The sequence below is a fragment of the Ambystoma mexicanum genome, chromosome 8, assembly GCF_040938575.1.
Source record: "Ambystoma mexicanum isolate Mex_15411 chromosome 8, UKY_AmexF1_1, whole genome shotgun sequence".
Classification (NCBI taxonomy): Eukaryota; Metazoa; Chordata; class Amphibia; order Caudata; family Ambystomatidae; genus Ambystoma; species Ambystoma mexicanum.
Window position 1 is genome coordinate 469,095,195 of NC_090929.1, and position 21,224 is coordinate 469,116,418.

Sequence of the window (21,224 nt, forward strand, 5' to 3'; positions counted from 1 at the left end):
TCCCCGCAAAGTTCCTAGCAAGATTTCTCCCAGCAGAGGCAGCTGAGTGGAGCTGCAGTGCGCTGTGCCCATTTTGATACAAAAACACTTTAAAAAGTGTTTGGATCCTCTATGTGCCCTGGCCACCATTTCCTGGATTCTCCCCCTCCAGCCCGCCTCCCATCCCACCCACAGGCAGTGATTGACTGCCTAGCGTGCAGCATCTGGGCCTAACGCTCGCTCGCTGCCACCCACTCCATTTCTCCCAGCAGAGGCAGGTGAGTGGAGCTGCGGTGCGCGGCACCCATTTTGATACAAAAACACTTTAAAAAGTGTTTGGATCCCCTATGTGCCCCGGCCACCATTTCCTGGATTCTCCCCCTCCAGCCCGCCTCCCATCCCGCCCACAGGCAGTGATTGGATCCCCCTCATCTGATAACCAGCCCTCCCAGGGCAGCCCTCTGCCCGGCAGCCCCTGCGGCTAAGGGCCCCAAGGAAAAGGGCGGCTCCAACAGAGGCGGCTCCAGAAAGTGTCTGCAGGTGTCTGCAGGTGTCTGCAGGGGAAGCCAATGAAGCCAGCAGCTAACAGACACCAACAAAAACTGTAAGTGTGGCATAGTTGCGGTGTAGAGCAATTACTCTACACTAGAAAGCCCCTGCCACTCTACCTTATCTTCCCATATCATAGACTGCCATAGATTTAGCCCATGCACACTTAGAAAGTTGTGTGACCACCAGCCGGATTTCAACCATGACAGTGTTCGAAATGTTACATACACTGCATCCTAACATACTATGTTAACAAGTGTCACACCTGGAGGGAATTGTGGACGCTAGCATGCGTCACATCTAGATAGGTTTGTAAATGTTGGCATCTGGCTACCTGGATGGAATTAGGAAGGTTTAGCATACACCACACCTGATAGAACTCTTACTGAAATGTTAGAAATGTGAATGTTGGCATGCACCACACTTAATTAGAATTCCTAGCTTTGCCTCACATCCAGATGGGATTATAAGTATTAGCAAGCAGCATACTTAGAATTGAGAACATTAGCCTGTGCCGTATCTAGATAGGATTGTGAATGTTAGCATGTGCCACACTTATAATTGGGAACATTAGCCTGCGCCGTATCTAGACAGGATTTTGAATGTTAGCATGTGCCACACTTAGAATTGAGAACATTAGCCTGCGCCGTATCTAGACGGGATTGTGAATGTTAGCATGTGCCACACAGACGTAATTCCCAACTTCGCCCTGCGTCGCATCTAGATAGTATTTTGAGGGTTGGCGAATGTTAGGGAGAATTCTCTGTAAAGGCTAATTTCCCAAACCTAGTGAGTCCCCCAGCAGCTTTGCTGGATTTTTGGGGTTTATTTTTTTCTCCTGCTAAGAGTGAGACTCTTTTTCTCCCACTCTTAGACATGATTTGAGGTTTTCCTTTGACTTTGTATGTGTTCTATGGGCAATGGGGTCCTTTACCCCATAGGGCTTCATGTGTTTTTGATATGTGGGTTACACAGCACCCTCCGTGCAGTAACCCAGGGGTGTCGTTGCGACCCCCAAACATAGACTCCATACCCTGGGACTGACTACTGTCTCCCAGGGCATGTAAAGTCACCATTGGCTTTGCTAGTCTCAAATTGTGAACAGAACCAGTACAAACCATCATATTGCGGACGTACTTGTTGGGGCAATTCGATTGCCCCGGGGTCTATTGTTTGAGGGGGCACTGTCCAGTCCCCCCCGACCGAGTTTTGGCTGGTGACAGTGGATACTACTTTTTATATTCGACCGCAAATATATTCCTATGGGATTTTCCCATTGTTCGAGGCAACCACTTTTTAAAATAGCCCCGAACATACCACCGGTTTATTAAATTAATATAAATTCACCGGTTGGTATTTTTTGTTCGCTTCTGTGACTCCACTTCTGTGACTCCAACCCAAGTCGAGCCCTTTGTTCCACTTTTTGGCAGGCTTCTCCACAGAAGCCTCCAAAGGTGGTGGCACTCTGTCTGGGTACCACAGGGGGTGTAGGAGGGGGTTTAGGCACCCTGGACTGAGTTGCCTCGGCAACTCAAGTCACACTCTTGTGTGATTGGCCCAAGTGGTGAGCCGCCCGCTCACCACTTAGCATGTTTGAGTGACAGCTAGGCTGGATGAATGGGGGTTTTCTACATAAAAGCAGGGCTTTGGGGACTGGAACTTCAGACGTCGCCACAGGACCTAAAGAATCCAAGGAGGGAGAAGCCGAGCCGACCTGCAATGACGACACCACCGGTGGAGCCCTGCTGAACCGTCTCACCACTTTTCCCGACGACAGAGGAGATCTCCAGTCCGGGGAGTCTTCTTCCTTTGACTGGTGGGGATAACCAGTTTGCCGTCTTTTCGCCTTCCTGGACCATTTCATGGCCGCCTTGCCCGTGCCAAGCACCCCGGCAACCGGAATACCACGGTTTACCACTACTGCGAAGAAAAGGGTAGTACCTCGTAACCTGAAAACTCAGCGGCTAGTTTCTTCCCTGGCAGTGCAACGACCTTCATCTTTCCTCCACGTCGAGACCTCCTCTTCCTCTGGACGAAACACCGACTTGCACCCGCTGCCAGGAACAATTGCCCCTGCTGGAGCGTTTTTCCCTTTTCAGGTACTGAGTCCCGCCTGGCTTCCCTTGCGACAGATCGTTCGGGGTGACAGTAAATCCTCGACTTTCTAACCTGTGTTAGCCTGGGAACTGTTAACTAACTTTTCCTGACTTGATCTCAATCTTTTGTGAACTATCTACAAAGACTCTTTGGGCATAACCCCCACTGTGTGATCCTGGACCCATTTTGCTTGCTCTCTTTAAGAGTGGGCCTGCCATTTGAACTTCCTTGCTCTCCAGTAGACTTTGCCTAACCTGCCTCACTGTGGTTCTTTGAAAGGTATTGAAATTGTGTGCTTACATAACTTTGCATTTTCCCTCCCTTTTTCTATAACTTATTAGAGTGCCATTTTATGTTAAGCGCTCACCTCTGTCTGAAAATAAGTGGTGTTTCTCACTAAGACTTGTCTAATAAGTAATTAGGGTTGTATATATATAATAGTGACTGTCTGTTGAATTTACTTACCTCTTGTGTGCTAGTGTAATTTACAAGTGTGTCTTTAAATAAATAATTATATACTTTTACACCAACACTCTGGTCAGTGTTTGCTTGTGCTACTGTATCTCTGTACCTATTGTGTATACTCTATATACTGCCTAACTCATCTTGAGAGAAGTCTGACTGCCCAGCCACAGCTACCAGGTAAATTTGGGTGGTACAGACTGCTACCAATTGGGTTTACTGCCAACCACCTGTAGTCCTAAATCTTTTGCAGTGGTCCCTAAGGGAACTGCACAGGTTTCTGCCTAACAGCGAGTGCCACACCTGGACGGAATCATGAAGATTACCAAGCACTACACTTAAAAGGAATTGAGAATGCTAGCATGTCCCGCACCTGGATAGAGTTGTGAACATTGGCCTGTGCGTTATCTCGATGGTATTGTGAGGATTGATGAATGCCACACTCAGACTGAATAGAGTAGGTCAGCAAGTGCTACACTTAGACAGAACTGTGGATGCTTGCATGTTAAATGTCACATAACCCACTAACCAATTTAAACTCAAACTCTCTGCATACTTAAAAAACTCACACAACCATCTCTCGCACAACCAGCTGCACGCACTTCACCACACTGCAACAACACATAAGCCGAACCAACAGCACACGCAGACTGACACTAATCCAATACTCACACCTAAGCTCAGCACCCGGTGTCTACCGAGTTGAAGCTGCCAACAGTATACCATTCCTCTAACTATCGTACGCCCTCTTCACCTTACTAACCCATCGCACCTTCTCATTTACAGATCCTCCAGAGCGCCTGGGGACCAATGCCGTTGGTGACGGTGCGCTATACAAGTACCGTTAACATAACATAACAAACCTCAAGAACTCCCAGGAAGCCTGGTAAGAGCTTTGCTTCCAGACGTTTCAAAACCCACTCTCACTTAAAAATTCCCATACACTTAAAAATGCCCATAGTTACGACCAGCTGCCCTGTCTACAGAGCCTGACTGTTTGGGGCATAGGGTAGTAAGTAGAAGGGGTTTGCTCCCGTTTTCTTGGCATGGTTTCAATATGCCCAGGCTCATATTGACATCATGGTACAATGGAAAGCTAAAAAGTCTGACTGCTCCTGAGCCAAAGACAATGCTGATGCCCTTAAACATTTTGGCGAAAAGTACAAGCCTACATGCTCTGAGAGTACTGCGTTGGTGACTTGGTGCGGTATAAAATATTAGTAAAATAACATAAAGGGGAAACAAAATAGGTACATTTTGCTAATTTCTGTGGGAGTTGTTTCTCTTGCGTGGGAGTACGTTTCGGAGCACATCCACCTATGTGTCATGCCCATCGCCTCCATTTTGTCTGTCTGGCTCAGAGTCCCCCGTCAGTGCTGATATTTTCTATCACTGGTGTTCACGTGTATTGGCTTGTGAGGTGACAGCTTCACTCCCTGCTTCTCAGTCTTGTGAGATTGCCTTGCTGTGGGAGAAAGCATTGTACAGAGCGTGTTGAAGCTCATTGTTAAAAGTCAAGGCACAGTAACATGACATGACAGATGGGTAACTATGTCACTGCATACATTAGGGCCGACCTCAAAGAGAACTAAAATAAAGAGTAGTGTGACATGGAAAAAACTCTAATACATTTTTGACCTCAAGGTGCTAGGTATTTTCAATTGTATTGTACTGGATTGAACACTCCATCCCTTTACCTTGTGTTATCAACAAAATTCTCCTTTAGCCACAGTCTTCTATTCTTGACAATGTCACACTTGGCTAAGGCTTGGCAGTCACAGAATTAACATTTTGGAGTTGGACATATAGAGATGCCTGGGCAAATAAGCTACCAAACTTCCAAGATTGCCCGAGCACATGCTCAAGCCCCACATGCATCGACCATTGCATTGGGTAACGGCTTACAATGGTCTACATCTGCCTCGTAAACACAATCGAATAATCACAACACTTAAGAACCTATCTGCTGGCTGCCTTCTTTTTGAACAATCGATTATGCAACATCCATTGAGCTCGAAATGAGTAAATATAATTTAAAAAGAAGAATTAGTAAAGCCAATTAGTTTTCGCTCTCATATGTGAAGTGCAGCCTCAAATTGCCCAATATACATTGTGTTACGGGAAATAAGCTGTAATGACGTTCATTCACACAATCGCAAGTGATGGCAATCATCAAAGCATTTGTCAAAAAACATGAACTTGGTTCAAGAAAAAAGAAGAACAAAACACTGTTGCATCAAGCTTCAGCCTTCTAGTACTTGTTCTATTTAATTGACATCAAGGGCAACCGATATGAGCTAAGACACACAAAATATTTCAGCACCTCACAATGACAGAAACATACAAAATGGCATTTTACTAAGGTGGGTGTGCACTCACCTACATGACTATTTTTTGGTTCGCTGGGTGTCATTAAAGGGCCACCTGAGAGCCAAAATCCAATAAGTGTTGAAAGGTTATACTACTAAGATTTGGATTTAGTTACTTTTTAAAATAAATAATATGTTTGTAACTGCACTGACTTTTTAAAAAATGGATTCCTAAAACATGGTGCATGCCTTGTGGGTTTGGTGCAAACCATCTACAGTTTTGTAATGTCTTTTAAAGATCACTCTGCCCTATAAAGAAGGACCCAAATGGATCATACATTTAGCACAATTAAGCTCAAGTATGAAGAAGGTCCCAGAATCAGTGGCCTGGATAAGAAACTCTGGGATGTCCTTGTGGCCTGTTCTTTTTGGTCCACAACAGTGCCTGATCACGACTTTGGGGTATTAGCCCTACCGCCGAACTCCCCGGCGCTAATAGCGCCGGATCACGAGTTTGGCGGTAATGTAATTCCTCATTCCCCATTGAGCCCATTCGGGAATGCCCCATTCCCCATTGGGCTCAATGGGGAAAATGTGCGCTCTTACCGCCGGCGGATTTCCTGCCGGCGGTAATAGCACGAATTTTCGGCAGATTTCCCCCCAGCCAATAGCTCGGGCGAAATCTGCCAAAGTCCTGATTTGGCGGACCCCTAAATCCGGCGGTAATAGCGCGACCGCCGGATTTAAGGGTGACCGCCAAAGTCGTGATGAGGCCTGTCTAAAACTAGTGGAGTTGGAGTGGAAAGCAAATTACATCATCTTTCTTTTTCCTGTTTTAGATACATACAAAACCCTCTGCTCATAGCTGGGCGGAAGTTTGACATCCGTTCCTACTTCCTGATTGCCAGCACGGTGCCATACGTGGTCCTCTTTCGCCATGGATATGTCAGGCTCACCTGCAATACCTACGACCCTCTTTCTGATGACCTCACAGGTCACCTCACCAACCAGGTAAGCTTCAAATTCACACATGAATGTCTGTTTAAAGTAGTCTGTCTTCACAATATTGTTAATTCTGGTATCACTCAGGGGTCAATCTGGGGGTAAAGGGTTGTGAGGCTGAAAGGCAGCACTTCAGAGATCAAGGCTAAATGAGCTCACTGTGCCATATCCAGCTGTTTTAATCATGCACAAACCGTGAAAACATTGGCTTCAAAAGAAACTCTTGCCAACCAAGGGATTTCTTTAGGATTCACAATTAATGAAACTATGCAAATGAACACAATAAAGAAACAACCTTGGTCAAGATTTTCTGACTCAAAAGAAAAATATGTTTTGTTAATTGTCATCCCTAAATGGCAAAAACAAGCTGAGTACACAGGTACATTTAAACATCTACTATACATGCATTCTTATCTCAAGCAGGACCTCACAAATTTGCAAAGTTTAAATTGAAAACATAAAGTAAAACCCAACAACGACCGAAGGCAGACTTCCTGCTTTGCTTTGAATTTAAGTGGTGAAGAATCCACAAACTGTGACTTTCAGTGTAATGCTTTTGTGAGACAATTAGTCTCGCCAATAGAAGAGAACTGGTCTCACCTCAATGAGCCAAACAGCTCTGTTAGCAAACATAATGGATGGATGAAATGGGTTACTATGGGCATGCTTTCTACCGTTAGATGTTATCTCAGACACAGTCTGACTGTGGGACAGGAAAAGCAAAAAGTAAAGTCCTGTAACATGTCTGGGCAGGGAATCCGTACACAACAGAGAACCGGGGAATTATAAATAGTATAAGTAAAGGGTTTTGTTTATGGTCGATTAAAGTAGAACAAAAAATATGTTAATTATTCAAGTAGCACAATACATGTAAGGTAAACTGTTGTCATGCATATTTAGACAAATCTTAATGAAATGTGTACAGTTTATTCAGAAATGTTTACAGTTGATTCACAATTACCAAAATTCAGTAAACAGTTCAATGGATAGCGATTAGCACACATAAAAGCAGATGCAGTTTGAATGTTTTCCATAAGCAAAATTAATACATACAAGAAAAATCAGATGACCAAGCATACAGAGCAAATAGATAAAACATAGGTGAAAAATTGTATCTATTTAGAAAGTTCTTGAATGACACACACCGAAAAATAATAGTGCAGGATTGAGACATTCACCTATTCAGTGCCTGCTCATTGGGTTCGGTGTTTTCGGAAATTATTATGAATTCGTGTGAGTGACATTGAATCAGGGACAATAATCGCCAGGATCAATCAGATGTACAAATTCTGTCATTTTTTAAGAGTCCATGTGCCTGATGCCTTCCAATTAAACACACTTCCTCAAGACCAGGCATTTATTTAAAAGGACCCTGTGTTTTATAAAGGAAAATTAAAGCTAAGTCATATTTGCAATCTTAATCCAATGGTTACCAAATATAAGAAAGAAGGCGAGAAAGAGGAGCTCACCAGGCAAATGTCCCAGTGCAATTGCATTGTTAGCAGATGGTGATCGTTTAGTAGTCAATGTCAATGTTTTCATTTTGGATGGTAAGAATCCCTATAATATGACACAGTTAATGTCAGTGTGAACATTTCCTTAACACCATATTGGTTTTTTATAAAGGCTAGATAACTTTAAGACATACCTTTGCTAATTTTTTGACTTCATGGGTATTACGTGTAAGGTACAGATCTGTGAAGAAACACATCAATATTGGATACATTTATGTGATTATTACATCATAGAAATGCTAAATTGAACAGGATTACTTGCTGTGTACTTTTGAATTGTTATATCGTCTAGATACAGGTCCTTAGATTCCAGGTTGTAGGTTCAGCGTGCTACACTACCTGATGCAGTTCTGAGAGTTAAATAGAGTGGCGCCACAGGAAAACTCGACAATACTTTTCCGACAATTCAATAAGATTTGTCTAAATAGGTGTGACAACGGTTACCTTACATATACACATAGATTGTGATACTTGAATAATTAATATGATTTTTGTTCTATTTTCATCCAATGGGAACAAAACCTTTTGCTTGTACTATATTTAAATGCCAGGTTCTCCGTTGCGAATGGGTTACCTGCCATTCGGTAAAAGTGTTGGAAACCAAGATGCAGATTTTTTCAAGGGAACATTCAATGGGCATTGGCTGGCCCTGTCTGTTGGCTACTTTTGTTAAAAGGGATTGTTATTGCACTGTGCAGTGGATTCAGAGTGAGCAGTAAATGCAGTATTTAGATGGCTGTATCTAGTGGTAATGGCCCTCTGTCCAAGTTACTAGACCCGAGCATAGCAGGGGTCTTTACCAAGGGGGGGTGAGTGTTACCAGCAGGTATGGCCCACCAAACATATCATAGTTGCCATTACTACCGGAGCACAACATCCAGGGTGCAAAGGCTTTCTTTTTTACTTTTTAAAGAATGCTACAGAGAGCCTACAATGCACCTTTTGGGATGTTGCAGCCATGGCACCTAGGTATTGACTGAAGAGTAAAGTCTTGATTTCCTTTCTGAACTGCAAGAGCATTGTCATAGTCTGGATTACCACTGGGATGGTGTTCCAGTAGGCAGGGGCCTAGCAAAAGATGGCCTGTTTTCTGATTATTTCCTGGAGCACCATTTTTGTCTCAAGCCTAGCGATGGTCCAGCCACCGGAGAAGTGTGACCCACCTGAGCTACAGAGTTTTGCAGCTTGGTAGGCAGGTTTGCGAATGGTGGTTGCATTATGGGTAATGCAAGTAGTCTTAAAGAGTATTCTGGCTGGGATGGGAAGTCAATGCTACCCTTTTATGATTGTAGATATGTGGTAGAATGTCTTGTTTACTGTTATCAGTCCTGCTGCAGTGTGTTGGGCAGCTCTATGTGAGGCCAGGTGTGCCGGAACACAGATGAGGAGGGCATTTCCCCATCTCCATTGATGTCACAGATTTGGACTGTAGTTCTGAATACCTCAGATGGAAGCAATGTTTTTATCTTCTGGAGGAGGGTATGCTGTTACCAGGTGGGCCGGGCCTTTTTCCCTGATATGTTGTGGAAGGAGAGAGCAGTGCCTATAGTGAATCAGAATTATTTTGGCAATCGGGCCAGTTGTGGTGTAAAGCCATTAAGGTGCATGTTGTTTAGCCACCCTTGAATGGTACCCTGGTTAGATGGCTGACCAAACATATTGAATTCCGTCTTTGTGGGATTGAGCTTCAAGTATGTGCTTGTCATTCACGCTTGCATGGAAGGCAGACAGTTCCTGAGATTTGAGATGTGCATAATTGATTATTGGCAGAGTGAGATGTTGAGGTCAATGATAATTGATCCCAACAGCTTCATATGAAGATTACAGATCACCGGGTACAGTATTGAGCCTTGTGGAGACCCGGCAGCTGTCTGACCTGTGGTTGCCCATCCGGATTAGTCTGTGCCTCTTCAAGGCAAGATGTGAACAAATTGAGTACTCTTACTTCGACGTCCCCTTTCTTCCATACTGATGGTACATCCCACAGAACAGTGGCCAGGAACTGGATCCTGTTGCATAGCAGCTTGTCCTAGAACTTTGAACATGGGCATACTTGCCACACCTACGCGCGGCATAGCCAACCATCAGTCCCTTTCTCTTCATCAGATGAGATGGAGCCGACCGCAGCAGCTGCACCATGTTGTACCTTAATTGGGGACAAAAACCTCTTGCACATGCCCAATGGTTTCCAGCACTCTGTGTGATGCTCGGAAAGCTTCTCTTCTGCCGACCAACAAAGAGGTACAGGACACAAGGCTTTGAATTTTGATGGGATCACACTTGTCCACCCCAGCATGTACAATGAGCTGGTGAAAGATAAGGGTCACACGCTCACCAGTTGGCAAACTTTAGGCCAACAGCAAGGTAAGCTGGCTTGAACAACAGATTTAGAGGCTTTCTGTCATCAACCTATTACGAGTCCACAAGCAAGAAAACACCCTTTGTTGGGAAGGGTTTTTTAAGCGTCACTCCAAGTCAGCCAGATAAGCCGAAGATTTGACACACTAAAGGTCCAACAGCCTCTCATGGCAGTAGGAGAGGGCAGCCTCCATTTATCATCTTGGGGGCAAATAACAACAGACTCATGGGCGTTATCATTAATAAAATACATAGTTCAATTGCCCATTCCATCTCCCCTACACTCTCCCCCTATGCCTATGCCTGGTGTATGCGTTGGATCTGACTTTAATCAGGAGAAATCGATGCCCCACACAATGGCTGCATTATATAGCTCTGATTGGGACTGCAATTTAAAGAGCATCATCTGTGACCTAGATGGTAAATATTTCAGTGTTTCCTGTGGTCTGTACCTATATTGGTAATAGCCAAGTATGCGTTGTTGGTTAATCTCATTGTGGAGTTGACTGGCAACTGCTTCCTCGATGAATATTGCAATGAATACAGCATTAGTGATCAGTCAACAATTTGCAAAATCATCTGGGTCCTGTGTTAGGATCTTCAACCTCCTCATGTTGACTTGCAGGAACAGCAGACCATTAGTGGTGGAGTAGGTCCTGTTGCTACCCGATGTGTGCTGCCCCTACCCTAAGGGCGGTTCAGGTAATATCCCATGGGCCTGTCATCCTGCAGAGAACGTAGTAATCCCTACAAAGGGGGCTCAAACAGAAGATTCAAAGGACGACAGAATAAAAGGGAGCTCCCTGGCCGGCAGGCGATAAACTACAGACCTGTGCAATGTCTCAACCTGGTTAAGCATGCTTGACAAGCCCTGCTACTTACTATCTTGGAACTGGAGGTATCTCATCATAACTCCACTTGAAATCCAAAGGTGCAAGGCACGCTCATGGCAGGAGGGCAAAAGGAAAGAACATCGACAACTTGACAGGAACCCAGAGAAGGGGGCTGCGATCTGCTTTAGGATGTCTGCAGGGAAGCCTTAATCTCTATATGCAGTTGGTGTCAGCGCAGTGAAGGGGTAAGGGGAGTGACAGTGGTTCAGGTTTGTGTTAGGCGCGGTGGGATCAAGAGCGTGGTGGGTGACCTCTTTTTCAATTGCATATCAATATGTTGTTGTATATTGTCTGTCTTGTTACTAAAAAATGTATTAATGGCGTTGCATTGATCAGTAGAATCAGGGATTTCCAGGTTGGCCAGTGAGTTTGAGCAGCACTGGACTGCCATGAAGAGAGCATTACTCCTGTTGGTGGCCACCGAGATAGTTGATTAGTAATATGCAGTTTTAGCTCTAATGATGATAGATCAGTGCCTACTGCGTGAGTTCTCAATTGTGAGGAGGCCCCTTGTTTCTCTGTGTTCGACGCCAGAATTTTGTGGGTGACTGGGTGGTGCGATTATTGTTGGTTAGGACTTCTGTGTAATGGGCAGTGGAGAGTTTAACACTGATGTGACCTTACTTCAAAGAGGACATGTGCATCAAACAGTTCTGTTATGGTTTGGCTCGGAGTTGGTAAGAGAGTGTCCACTTTTTATAAGAGGAGGAACCCCTCTCTGTTTCCATAGTGACATAGGGAGATGGCAGTGTGCCGGAGCAGGGCAGGAGTGCACTTAGGTATATTTTACAATATTTAATATGGGCGTGGCACTGGGAGGCCGAGGGCAGGAGACGTGAGGCAGATGGGAGAGCTTCAGTAGCCAATAGGTACCTTAGAACACAGGAATATATTGTTGGTTAATGCCGATGATCCAAACAGCTTGATTGGCTGCTTCCCTGCTTGATAATTAATATTCCAGGTAAGCTTGGCTACAGTATCATACCTTTTACGCTCTTTCCGATATGGGTTTGACAATGCTAAGAAATGCTTTTAATGCATATTAATTTTCAGAAGCCTAGTCCTAATCACCTAGCTTCAAAAGGTGCCAAGTTAATTTTTCAGGCAAACTGTGAATTTCAATAGCAGGACTTACCTGGGCTCTTTGATTCTTATATGAGACTAAGAACAATCTTCCCTTTTTTAGAGGCAACTCTGCATATTCTTTAATAATGCGAACCTACAAATGGTTGCACAGAAATAGCAGCAAAAGAAAGACTTAACATTTATGGGATAACATTGATAGGATGTGGCAGTGAATGCTGCCAAGGATTGTGAAGACATCGCCCATGTATAAATGCAAGATTTGGGGTGGATGTTGATCCAAATGACATGTATGGGTTTCTCCACAATGTTTTTTTTTTTTAGTTACAACGGATTTATTTAGAACTCTATGCTGCACTAATAAGCATCTATCTAAATTAAGTGACTGTATCATTGCAGACAAAAATAACTTCATCTTAGGTGAGAGAGGAGTCCATGATGGTCACAAATGCCATTGGAAACAACTGAAACAAAACCCTTATATTAATCTCTAAGCATTCACCTTGCTTGTGCCTATGGGAATCGAAGGAACACTGTGTTGGGACACTCAACTACCCCATGGTTAACCTTGGCAGTCCCAGCCTACCATTCAGTAGGCTCTTATCTGGGAAGTAGAGTCAAGATTGGTTGAGGTATGTGAGGTAATCTGGAATGCGGGTGAAAGACGTTGGGTGAACGAGTTTAGAAAACAGCCAGGCAGAGCTGCTGCTGTTCGGGTACTGAAATAAAGAGGTGTATCCTCATCTCTGTGGCTTCATTTACTACACGCATATGACTACAAGGCACTGCACAGCTACCAGACTCGAAAACGGCATAAGGAGCTTCTGAGCATCGCTCCTCACCTCCAATTGCAGTTCTGCAGAGGAGAACTATCCAAAGTTGGGGAACAAACATATGTGGTCTTGCATGCCAGCCCCTACTGTCACAATACACTCCTTCCATGACCCTCAGAGGGTCTTTCATAGACACAAATAAAGAAAAGAACAACAGTCTTGACCAGACACAAGATCGAGAATCAAAACTGTGGACAGAAGGAGCAGTTATTCCGATCACTCGCCGGAAAAAAGAAACACTCCAGCATAGGCCGTGGGGTATAAAACGACAGGCAGCAAATACTCCCAGCATTCCCCACCTCGTCACCAAAGGGCCCCGTCCCGGAAGAGTAAAAACCCAGGTCCCCAATCTCGAATGAGCAAGCCGTTTTTTGACAACAATTCTCAAGTTAGAACAAATCCCAAGAAACTCCAAAGTGCTAATATTAAATTGGGGTACAGTTATGAAGATCCTAGGAAACATCTGGGAATTTAAACATTTGAGACCAGACGACATCACTCTAGTGGAGCCTTACCACAAAGCTCAGAAAGCAAAAGTTTACCTCCACATAAAAGACGCCACAATAGCTTCACCAACCAAGGAGGGTCTGGACGACCTACTCCAAAGAGGGTACCTCTTGACAGAGGTTCAACCAAAACCAACTAACACTGGCCAGCAAACTGCACCAAATCCAGCAACATCACACAGGGTACATTACAGGTCAAAAACAGAACTGAATCGCTGGTCAGGCAGCAGAGTGCAAAACTCAAACGAGAATGACCTCTCTAGCTTCCGAAACCTGACGCATGGAAGTAGGAGCCCAGACAAATACTCTACGGAGCCGACACAAAAGTCTAGACACCAACCTACAGAAGGATCAAATCGGCTGAATGACAGCATATGTGCGAAAGAGACAGAAACAAATAGACTGCCGGAAAAGACAACAAAAACTCTGCAAAAAGTCCTATCATTTGCCCCAATTAAACAGCTCTGGGCATGGCTGTCGAAATCAGCATCATCAACTGCAAATAAATAGCAACCAGTCATGAGACAAGATGAAAAGAAAAATCTGAGGAGCACAGCTGGAGCCAAACCAACAGTAACAACACTAAAAATGGCCTTGTGGAATACTCGTGGCTACACGCACCTGACGAAATAGATGGAATGGACTTCGCAGACTTTGACATTCTGGCTCTCCAGGAGACTTGGCTGACAACGACACCGTCAATAGAATGTTCGCCTGCGACCAGGGGACGGCTAGGTCACCCTTCTGCAGGCCTTTTGATTGCAGTTTGTTCGGGGAGTGAATTGTCTATTCAAAAACAGCTGTCAACCACACAAAGTCACCTATCAGTTCTGGTGAAGTGGGACCGGTATGAACCAACGGCGGGGAAAATCCTGGAAACTCTAATCGTCATAATCACAATGTACTGGAATCCGAAAGCCATTACGGGGGAGAGATTTCTAAGGACTATAGAATCAGAAATTGACAGGATTTATGCCAACTCCGAAGTCTCACTAATAATCATCTGCAGCGATTTAAACGCGAAGTGCCTGAGACTTCAAGAGCCGCCTTCAACAAAAAACTCAAAATTCCGAGGCGATCCCTGAGGGCCAACAATGGCAGAAACTAATGGATTCGAGAAACCTCCACAACATCGATCAGATTACCCCCAAAGCCCCTCAAATCCCAACATGGGAGAGAGGTTGCCAAAAGGCAACCATCAATTAAATCTTCGTCTCTGAGGTTATGCTCAACCTTGTGACATCTTTTGAGATAATAAGATCCAACAGCAGTGACCACAACATTCTCAAAATAAAGTGGGTTTCGCAAAGACTTATAAACCCTATGATGGCAGACAAAGTAGAACCCACAAACCAAGGCAATCGGTTGAGATGAACAGCCGAAAGAATTGAAGAATTAACATCAAATTACAGAACCAAGCTCGCTCCAAATGGCAATAAGGGACCACCAGAAATGGACTATCAGCCTTTACTGATACCATACCAGATTGACGCCTCAAAACATCACAGAGACACACAATCTGGCACTCATCTCTACGTTAAACTGCTTGTGGAGAAACATTGAGACCTGCGCAAATTAAAGTGACAAGCCTCCAAATCTAAATCAGTTCTACTCAACAAGAAGTTCCTTGAGGAATCAAAGAAGTACGCATCCTGGTTTAAATCATACCGAAGAACACTTTACCAACATGATTCGGAGGAGATGCTAAGGTCGCAGCAAGAGACTCTAGAGAATTTTGGTCCCTCGTAAAAGTGGAAGACAAACAACTGGGTAGCACGCTGCCCAACACCGTGAGCGACGAAAGATGGAAGACCCACTTTACCGCCTTATTCCAAATCCCCACTCAGAAATCCACGCCTCTCAAGCTTCTTCGTAATACACCTTGGGAAGACATCTCAGACATAGACAATATAGAAAGAGCGATACAGAAACTAAAGTCATCAAGAGCGCTGGGCCCAGATGGGGTAACAAACATTGATTTAAAGAATCACCCTATCGAATGGGCATCATTCATCAGCCTGGTCTTCAAAGAATCCTGGCCAACAAAGACAATACCAAGATCCTGGACTTCTGCAGTGGTCATACCGATCTTTAAAAAGGGGGATAGATCTGATCCCAGAAACTTCCGCCCAATAGCGTTGTTGGATACAATCGGGAAAATATATGTCTCACTCCTACTGGAAAGTTTCCAACACTGGGCCAAAACCTCTTCTTGCGTGGACCCGCTCCAAGTTGGTTTCACGAAAAACACTGGAACCACAGTGAACATCATGCTGCTGAGCATCATAAAAAGTAAGCTATGGGCCCAACAAACAAATGTGTTCATGGCTTGGCTTTCATCGACCTAACACAAGCTTTCGACAGGATCGAACGTGCGTTGCTATGGTCAAAAATCGCAAACTGGAATTGTCCGAACCAAACCCTGAAGCCAATCATAGCACTCCACTCGGCAACCACGATGAGAGTTAAGTTGAACCAAAAGGGTCTCCTGTCAGATGAAATCCCAATTAACAGAGGGGTAAAACGAGGCTGTCCCCTTGCACCCACATTGTTTACTGCCTTCCTCAGAGACTACAAAAACTCATGCAAAGACATCAGAATTTTTCCACCAAAAGTCAGAGAGTCTCTGGTCCCTAGGCTATTGTATGCAGACAACATCATCCTTCTGGATCAGACACTGATAGGCTTACAGCGGCAATTGAACAACCTGGCAAGCTATACCTCAAAAAACAACCTCGAGATAAACAAAGAAAAAAACCAAGATAATGATCCTCGAAAAAACAGCATTGAGAAAAAAAAAACACCAATGGAACCTGGAGAACACCAAAATTGAAGTAGTCAAAGACTTCAAATATTTAGGGGTAATGCTGGACAGTAAAGGTTGCAACGTAAGAATGCAGAGCTACTTATGGGAGAAGTCACAGAAGCTAACCTCCCAAGCTCGGGTGATGGACAGAAAGTTTGGTCGGTTCTCACTGATCCCAGTGCTAAAGTTCTAAACAGGCGAAAGTGGTCCCATTGCTGACATATGAAGGAGAAGCCTTACCTACAATTCACCGGGCATCTGGCCCAAACTGGAAGGCTATTTCTGGCGAGAGGTCTTGCGCTTCCCGAAGTCAACTGCCGTCCCAGCAATCAGACGAGAACTAGGCCTACTGTCACTGAAAGCCACAGTAGAATCAAAGAAAATGGCACTGTACAGGAAAGTGATCCTCCCGGACTCGCCCCCCCTATAAAACTTGATAAACAACAAATTGCAAAGAGGAGGCTGCAAAATGCTACCAGCTTGGGCAGAAAAGCAAAGATTCCAACTGGAACAAATCGCATGCTCAGAGGAGGAATTACTCAAAAATCCAACAAAAATTAAGAAACAAATGGACCAGCACGACTAGATTGAAACCCAGGACCTGGCAGGATCTAATAGACTACTTACTCACCTGCCACTGCACAGCAAAAAACGAAACGAAACAGAACAAGTCATCAAGAGGTAAAGCATTGAGACAAACATTTCTAAGGGCCAGGCTAAACCTCCTTCCAACCAACGAAATCCGAGCACGAAGAGGCATATCGACGACCTCCTTCTGCAGACTGTGTAAAGATATCTCTTCAACTGAATCAGTTTGCCACCTGTTGACAAGCTGCCCAGCGACTTTACCCCTAAGAAAAGCGTACCTCAGCCCACTCCTAGAGCCATTCACCCTGCGTGAAGAAGAAACATGGTGGAGTCGCCTAGTGAGTGGGAGAAAAACCTCTTGGACAATCGCGATGGCAAAGATTCTCAAAGCAGCCTTAGCAGAATGCTCCAAAGTAGAGAATACACCACCCTCGGCTGAAAACAAGCTCGAAGTGTATGTGCCATAAATAAGCACCAGACTAGCCAAAGAGTCTTCTCCTACTATCGACTCTAAAAGGAACTAACCGGAAATTGAAAATTAACTCTGAAGATGGGAGAGTCTCTGAAAAGTCTCTGAAATTTGGTCAGAAAGGAAACATTTTGTAAAATCAATAAAATTGATAAACACAAAAAGAAAACAAACAGAAAAAAATCAAACCAATTGGGGCACATAGAAGTTGGAAAAAGGATCCCAGGTGCAGTCAACTGTTTTGTAGCACATTGCATCCTGCTTGTAGTGGAAGATGCCTTATTTGAATGCCACACATTTGGGATACTTCAGGTGTGGGTTATTCATTCACCAAAATCAGGGAGGACGCAGATGGTAGACTATCTACAAATGTACACGTTTCAGAACTGCAGTAAGGGATTCATAATCCAGGTATCGAAAAGGGGCATGCAACTTGGTGATGTTGTGCCATGTCTTAAAAATGTGAGTAGGTTACACAAAGATAACCACATCAAGAAGCCCATCCTGCATTTGAATGCATGTACAAATTGAAAACGAATGCATAGTTCTTGTTTTGTGCTTGGGCATGTCTTAGATTTGTGCCATTGTTTCCTCTGATATCTTGTAAATCCTACAGTGAATGGGGATGGCAATCATAAAAGCAAACGAAAGTGCTGAAGCAAGTTGTAAAATAGGTCTAGTAATTATATACACATTTTACAGATGAAGCAGTTCCTTCTATTTGAACCTTTTGGCTTTGGCTTCGAAACAGAGACAATGATCTGGTTTGTACTTTCAGTTTGCTCATTGGCCTGCTTGTAGCAGAACATTAAGTCATACAGAAACTGACAAATGGTTGTTCTTTGTCTGACAGTTAACTCTGTAAGCTGTTTGCAAGAAGGAAATTAATATGGAAGACTAGCCAGACAGCACTGGAAAACAACAAATTGTACTAACATGCATGCAGGATACCCGGGGTGATTTGGATTAGCACATTGGACCCGCTTCTCCAGTGGGGCTGGGTCATTTGGGACCAAGAGAGAAGTTCAGCAAAGTGTTGTTTCATCACATGCGACAGTGGCCAAACACAGGTCATGGTGATGGTGCTATCGTTACTGAACACCACCCCCCATCTCGCCCTCAAAAAGCAGGTAGAATTGTGAATCAGGAATGCCAGGTGACTCCAGAATTGGACAACACGGCCGTGGGGAGAAAAGCAGTGATGTTGCTGGAGAGCCCATGAGGGAGCCGGGTATGGACAGAGGCAGGCACAAGATGGATAATGGGTGAGGTTGAGAGCCTCTTTATTTTTTTAATACACTATTTTTATTTATTTTGTGACAAGAACAAACAAACGCCCATTACACAAAGCAGTGGAATAGACCCTCCCCCAACCCGCACGATCGATCTAGATCAATAGAATAATCAAAAAACAAGAAAACTGATGACCCATAACCATTTTGGGGTTAGTTGTTTGTCGATTTCCCCCACATGTTCCCATGCTTCTGGGGGCACCCTTGTTGCTTGTACACCAGTTTTTCGTATTCCATAATATGGCCCAATTCTTTCCTCCATTCCACGATTGAAGGCAAATCCGGGACTCCTCAATGAGTGGTGATGAATCTTCTTTTTTGGAAATGTGGTCCCTCGATAATATGTGCAGTAGATTATTTCTTACACGGTCCCTGTTGAGGGGCATTTTCTCTATGCATTACCTGAAGGTGCAGCATGCCAGTGTTCTGTGCTTATGGCACTTTCTGTGCCTGTGTGCCCTCCTCCTGGTTCAAACCATGTCCTCTAATGCTTCGACATGCTATCGGTCTGTTCCAAGAGGTAGCATGGCGATGTTAGCTGGCCAGTAGTTGGTGTGGTATTATGGTTTGTAGTTCTACAGGTTTGGGTGGCGTGGTATGACTCCATGTTTGTGACAGGAAATTCTTTCACGTGTCTCCTCGTGATGTTTGCTAGGTGAGGGGAATGGTGGTGCAATGTGGATAATAATGTACATTTTACGCACATTTCGTTGGGGGGGAACAGACAAGGTTGTGTCCCCCATGTTTCGCAGTTTTTATCAGACCCATTCCTTGCCTTCTCCTTTTTTCATTGTATACATTCGAGTGGTGCATTGTTCTTGCAACATTTCACTTCCGTGTACTGCTGCATAGGTTCTCGCATGTATTTCCTTTTGTAATAAATTATGTGTACTGCTCATTTTTGCTGAGTTATTTTCAATTAATTTGTTGTGTGTTTCTTCTTGGCATACTGGGTGTTTATTTCTTTTGCCACGATGAAGGTTTGGAGCTTGGGTTGTACAAATTGTGGTAGGAGACGTTTATTGTTTAGTGGTGGTGTGTTACATTAAAATAGTTTTGGACCGTGGGTGTCGTTGTACTGGTGTACTGGTACTTGCTCGACAGCGAGCCTGTAGGTGGTTTGCTACCTCCAGTAGATGTGGATTTTGGAGTTCCTCGATTCAGCAATCATTTTGCAGGGGAGCTGTTTTGGTACTTAGAAACTGACATACATTCAAGTGATTCTGTAGTCACACATTTTGGGAACTATGGGCTTCTTTGATCATGGCCAGTTATTTAGCATATGCGTCCATATTGGTCAATGTTGATGCATTCGCAAAGGTGTGTCTTGAAATTGATTCAATGAAATACTCTGGCTATTAATGCCCTGTGGGAACTTCATCCACAGATGTTCCAGTAGAAGTTTAAAGTTGGTCCATGAAAAGGCGTTAGTAGATTCCCCATTTCTCTTTTTGTCTTTGATGCCTTTTTAAGTTGTCTTCCCTTTCCTGTCCCAAAAGACATATGGTCAGTAACGATGTGACCTATTGCACTTTCTCCTGACACGGTGCAGTCAAAACTGATGCATATATTAAAACTAGTCTTGGCCAGAGACACTGGAGCAAGAGTGCCAAGTAATCTAGGTATGAGCCTCTATGTAAAAAGCAGGTTTGTAAATTTCATAGTGCAAGGGTCTGCAACCTGCAGCTTTCAGATGTTTTGGACTATGACTTCCATGATCCCTCACCATTGATTATGCTGTCCAGGGCTGATGGGAACTGTAGTCCAAAACATCTGGAGAGCTACAGTTGCAGACCCCTGGCATAAAGATGTTGTCTGGTGGTCCTTCTGTGTTGCAAATTCTTGATTCAGCCTACTCCGAAACAAGGACTGGCAAATGAAGTGAGTGTCTTTGGAATTAACTGACCATGTGCGTATGTTCTCCTTGCTGAACAGTACATGCAGAAGAAAAACCCACTCTACAATGAGCTCAAGGAAGAAACTGTCTGGACCATGGAGCGCTTCAACACGTACGTTAATGAGCGCTACGCTGCTTCCAAAGGCCTTCCAGTCAACTGGGTCCTAACCATGTTCACGGTAAGCTCCCAAAGAGTGTTTGTGTCCCTTAATGTCTGTGCTGCACCACCTCTGTGTCTTGCAGATGTATCTGATCATAATATCTATTTTTGTGCATGTGTCTCTGTTCATATTGCTGTGTCTCTGTTTTTATGCATATGCATTGCTTTTGGGCTTGCATCTGTGCATATGTGCCTGTGATGGTCTGCCTTTGCTTGCGTCTCTGATTGTTTAGATGGGATTTTGGTTTGCTTACACATGTGCCTGTGTATGAATGTGTATGTACAGGGGTTTGCATTATCTTTCTATATGGGTCTTTGGTGCTTGATGTTGCCTGTATATGTGTGGCTGTCTATAAAGCTATTCCTTAAGAATAATATTCTTTTAGACTGGGAATGCCTCTCAGATCACAACACAACCACACATACA

At 44.1% G+C, this 21,224-nt stretch overlaps 1 protein-coding gene across 1 annotated transcript in view; it reads left to right on the plus strand.

Moving 5' to 3' along the window:
• The window catches only part of TTLL10 (tubulin tyrosine ligase like 10), a 1,071,284-nt gene that overhangs the window by 906,009 nt on the left and 144,051 nt on the right, over positions 1–21,224 (plus strand). The window contains exons 11-12 of the mRNA XM_069610084.1: positions 6,236–6,407; positions 20,676–20,816. Coding sequence (XP_069466185.1) covers positions 6,236–6,407; positions 20,676–20,816 — 313 coding nt within the window. The remainder of the gene's footprint in view (positions 1–6,235; positions 6,408–20,675; positions 20,817–21,224) is intronic.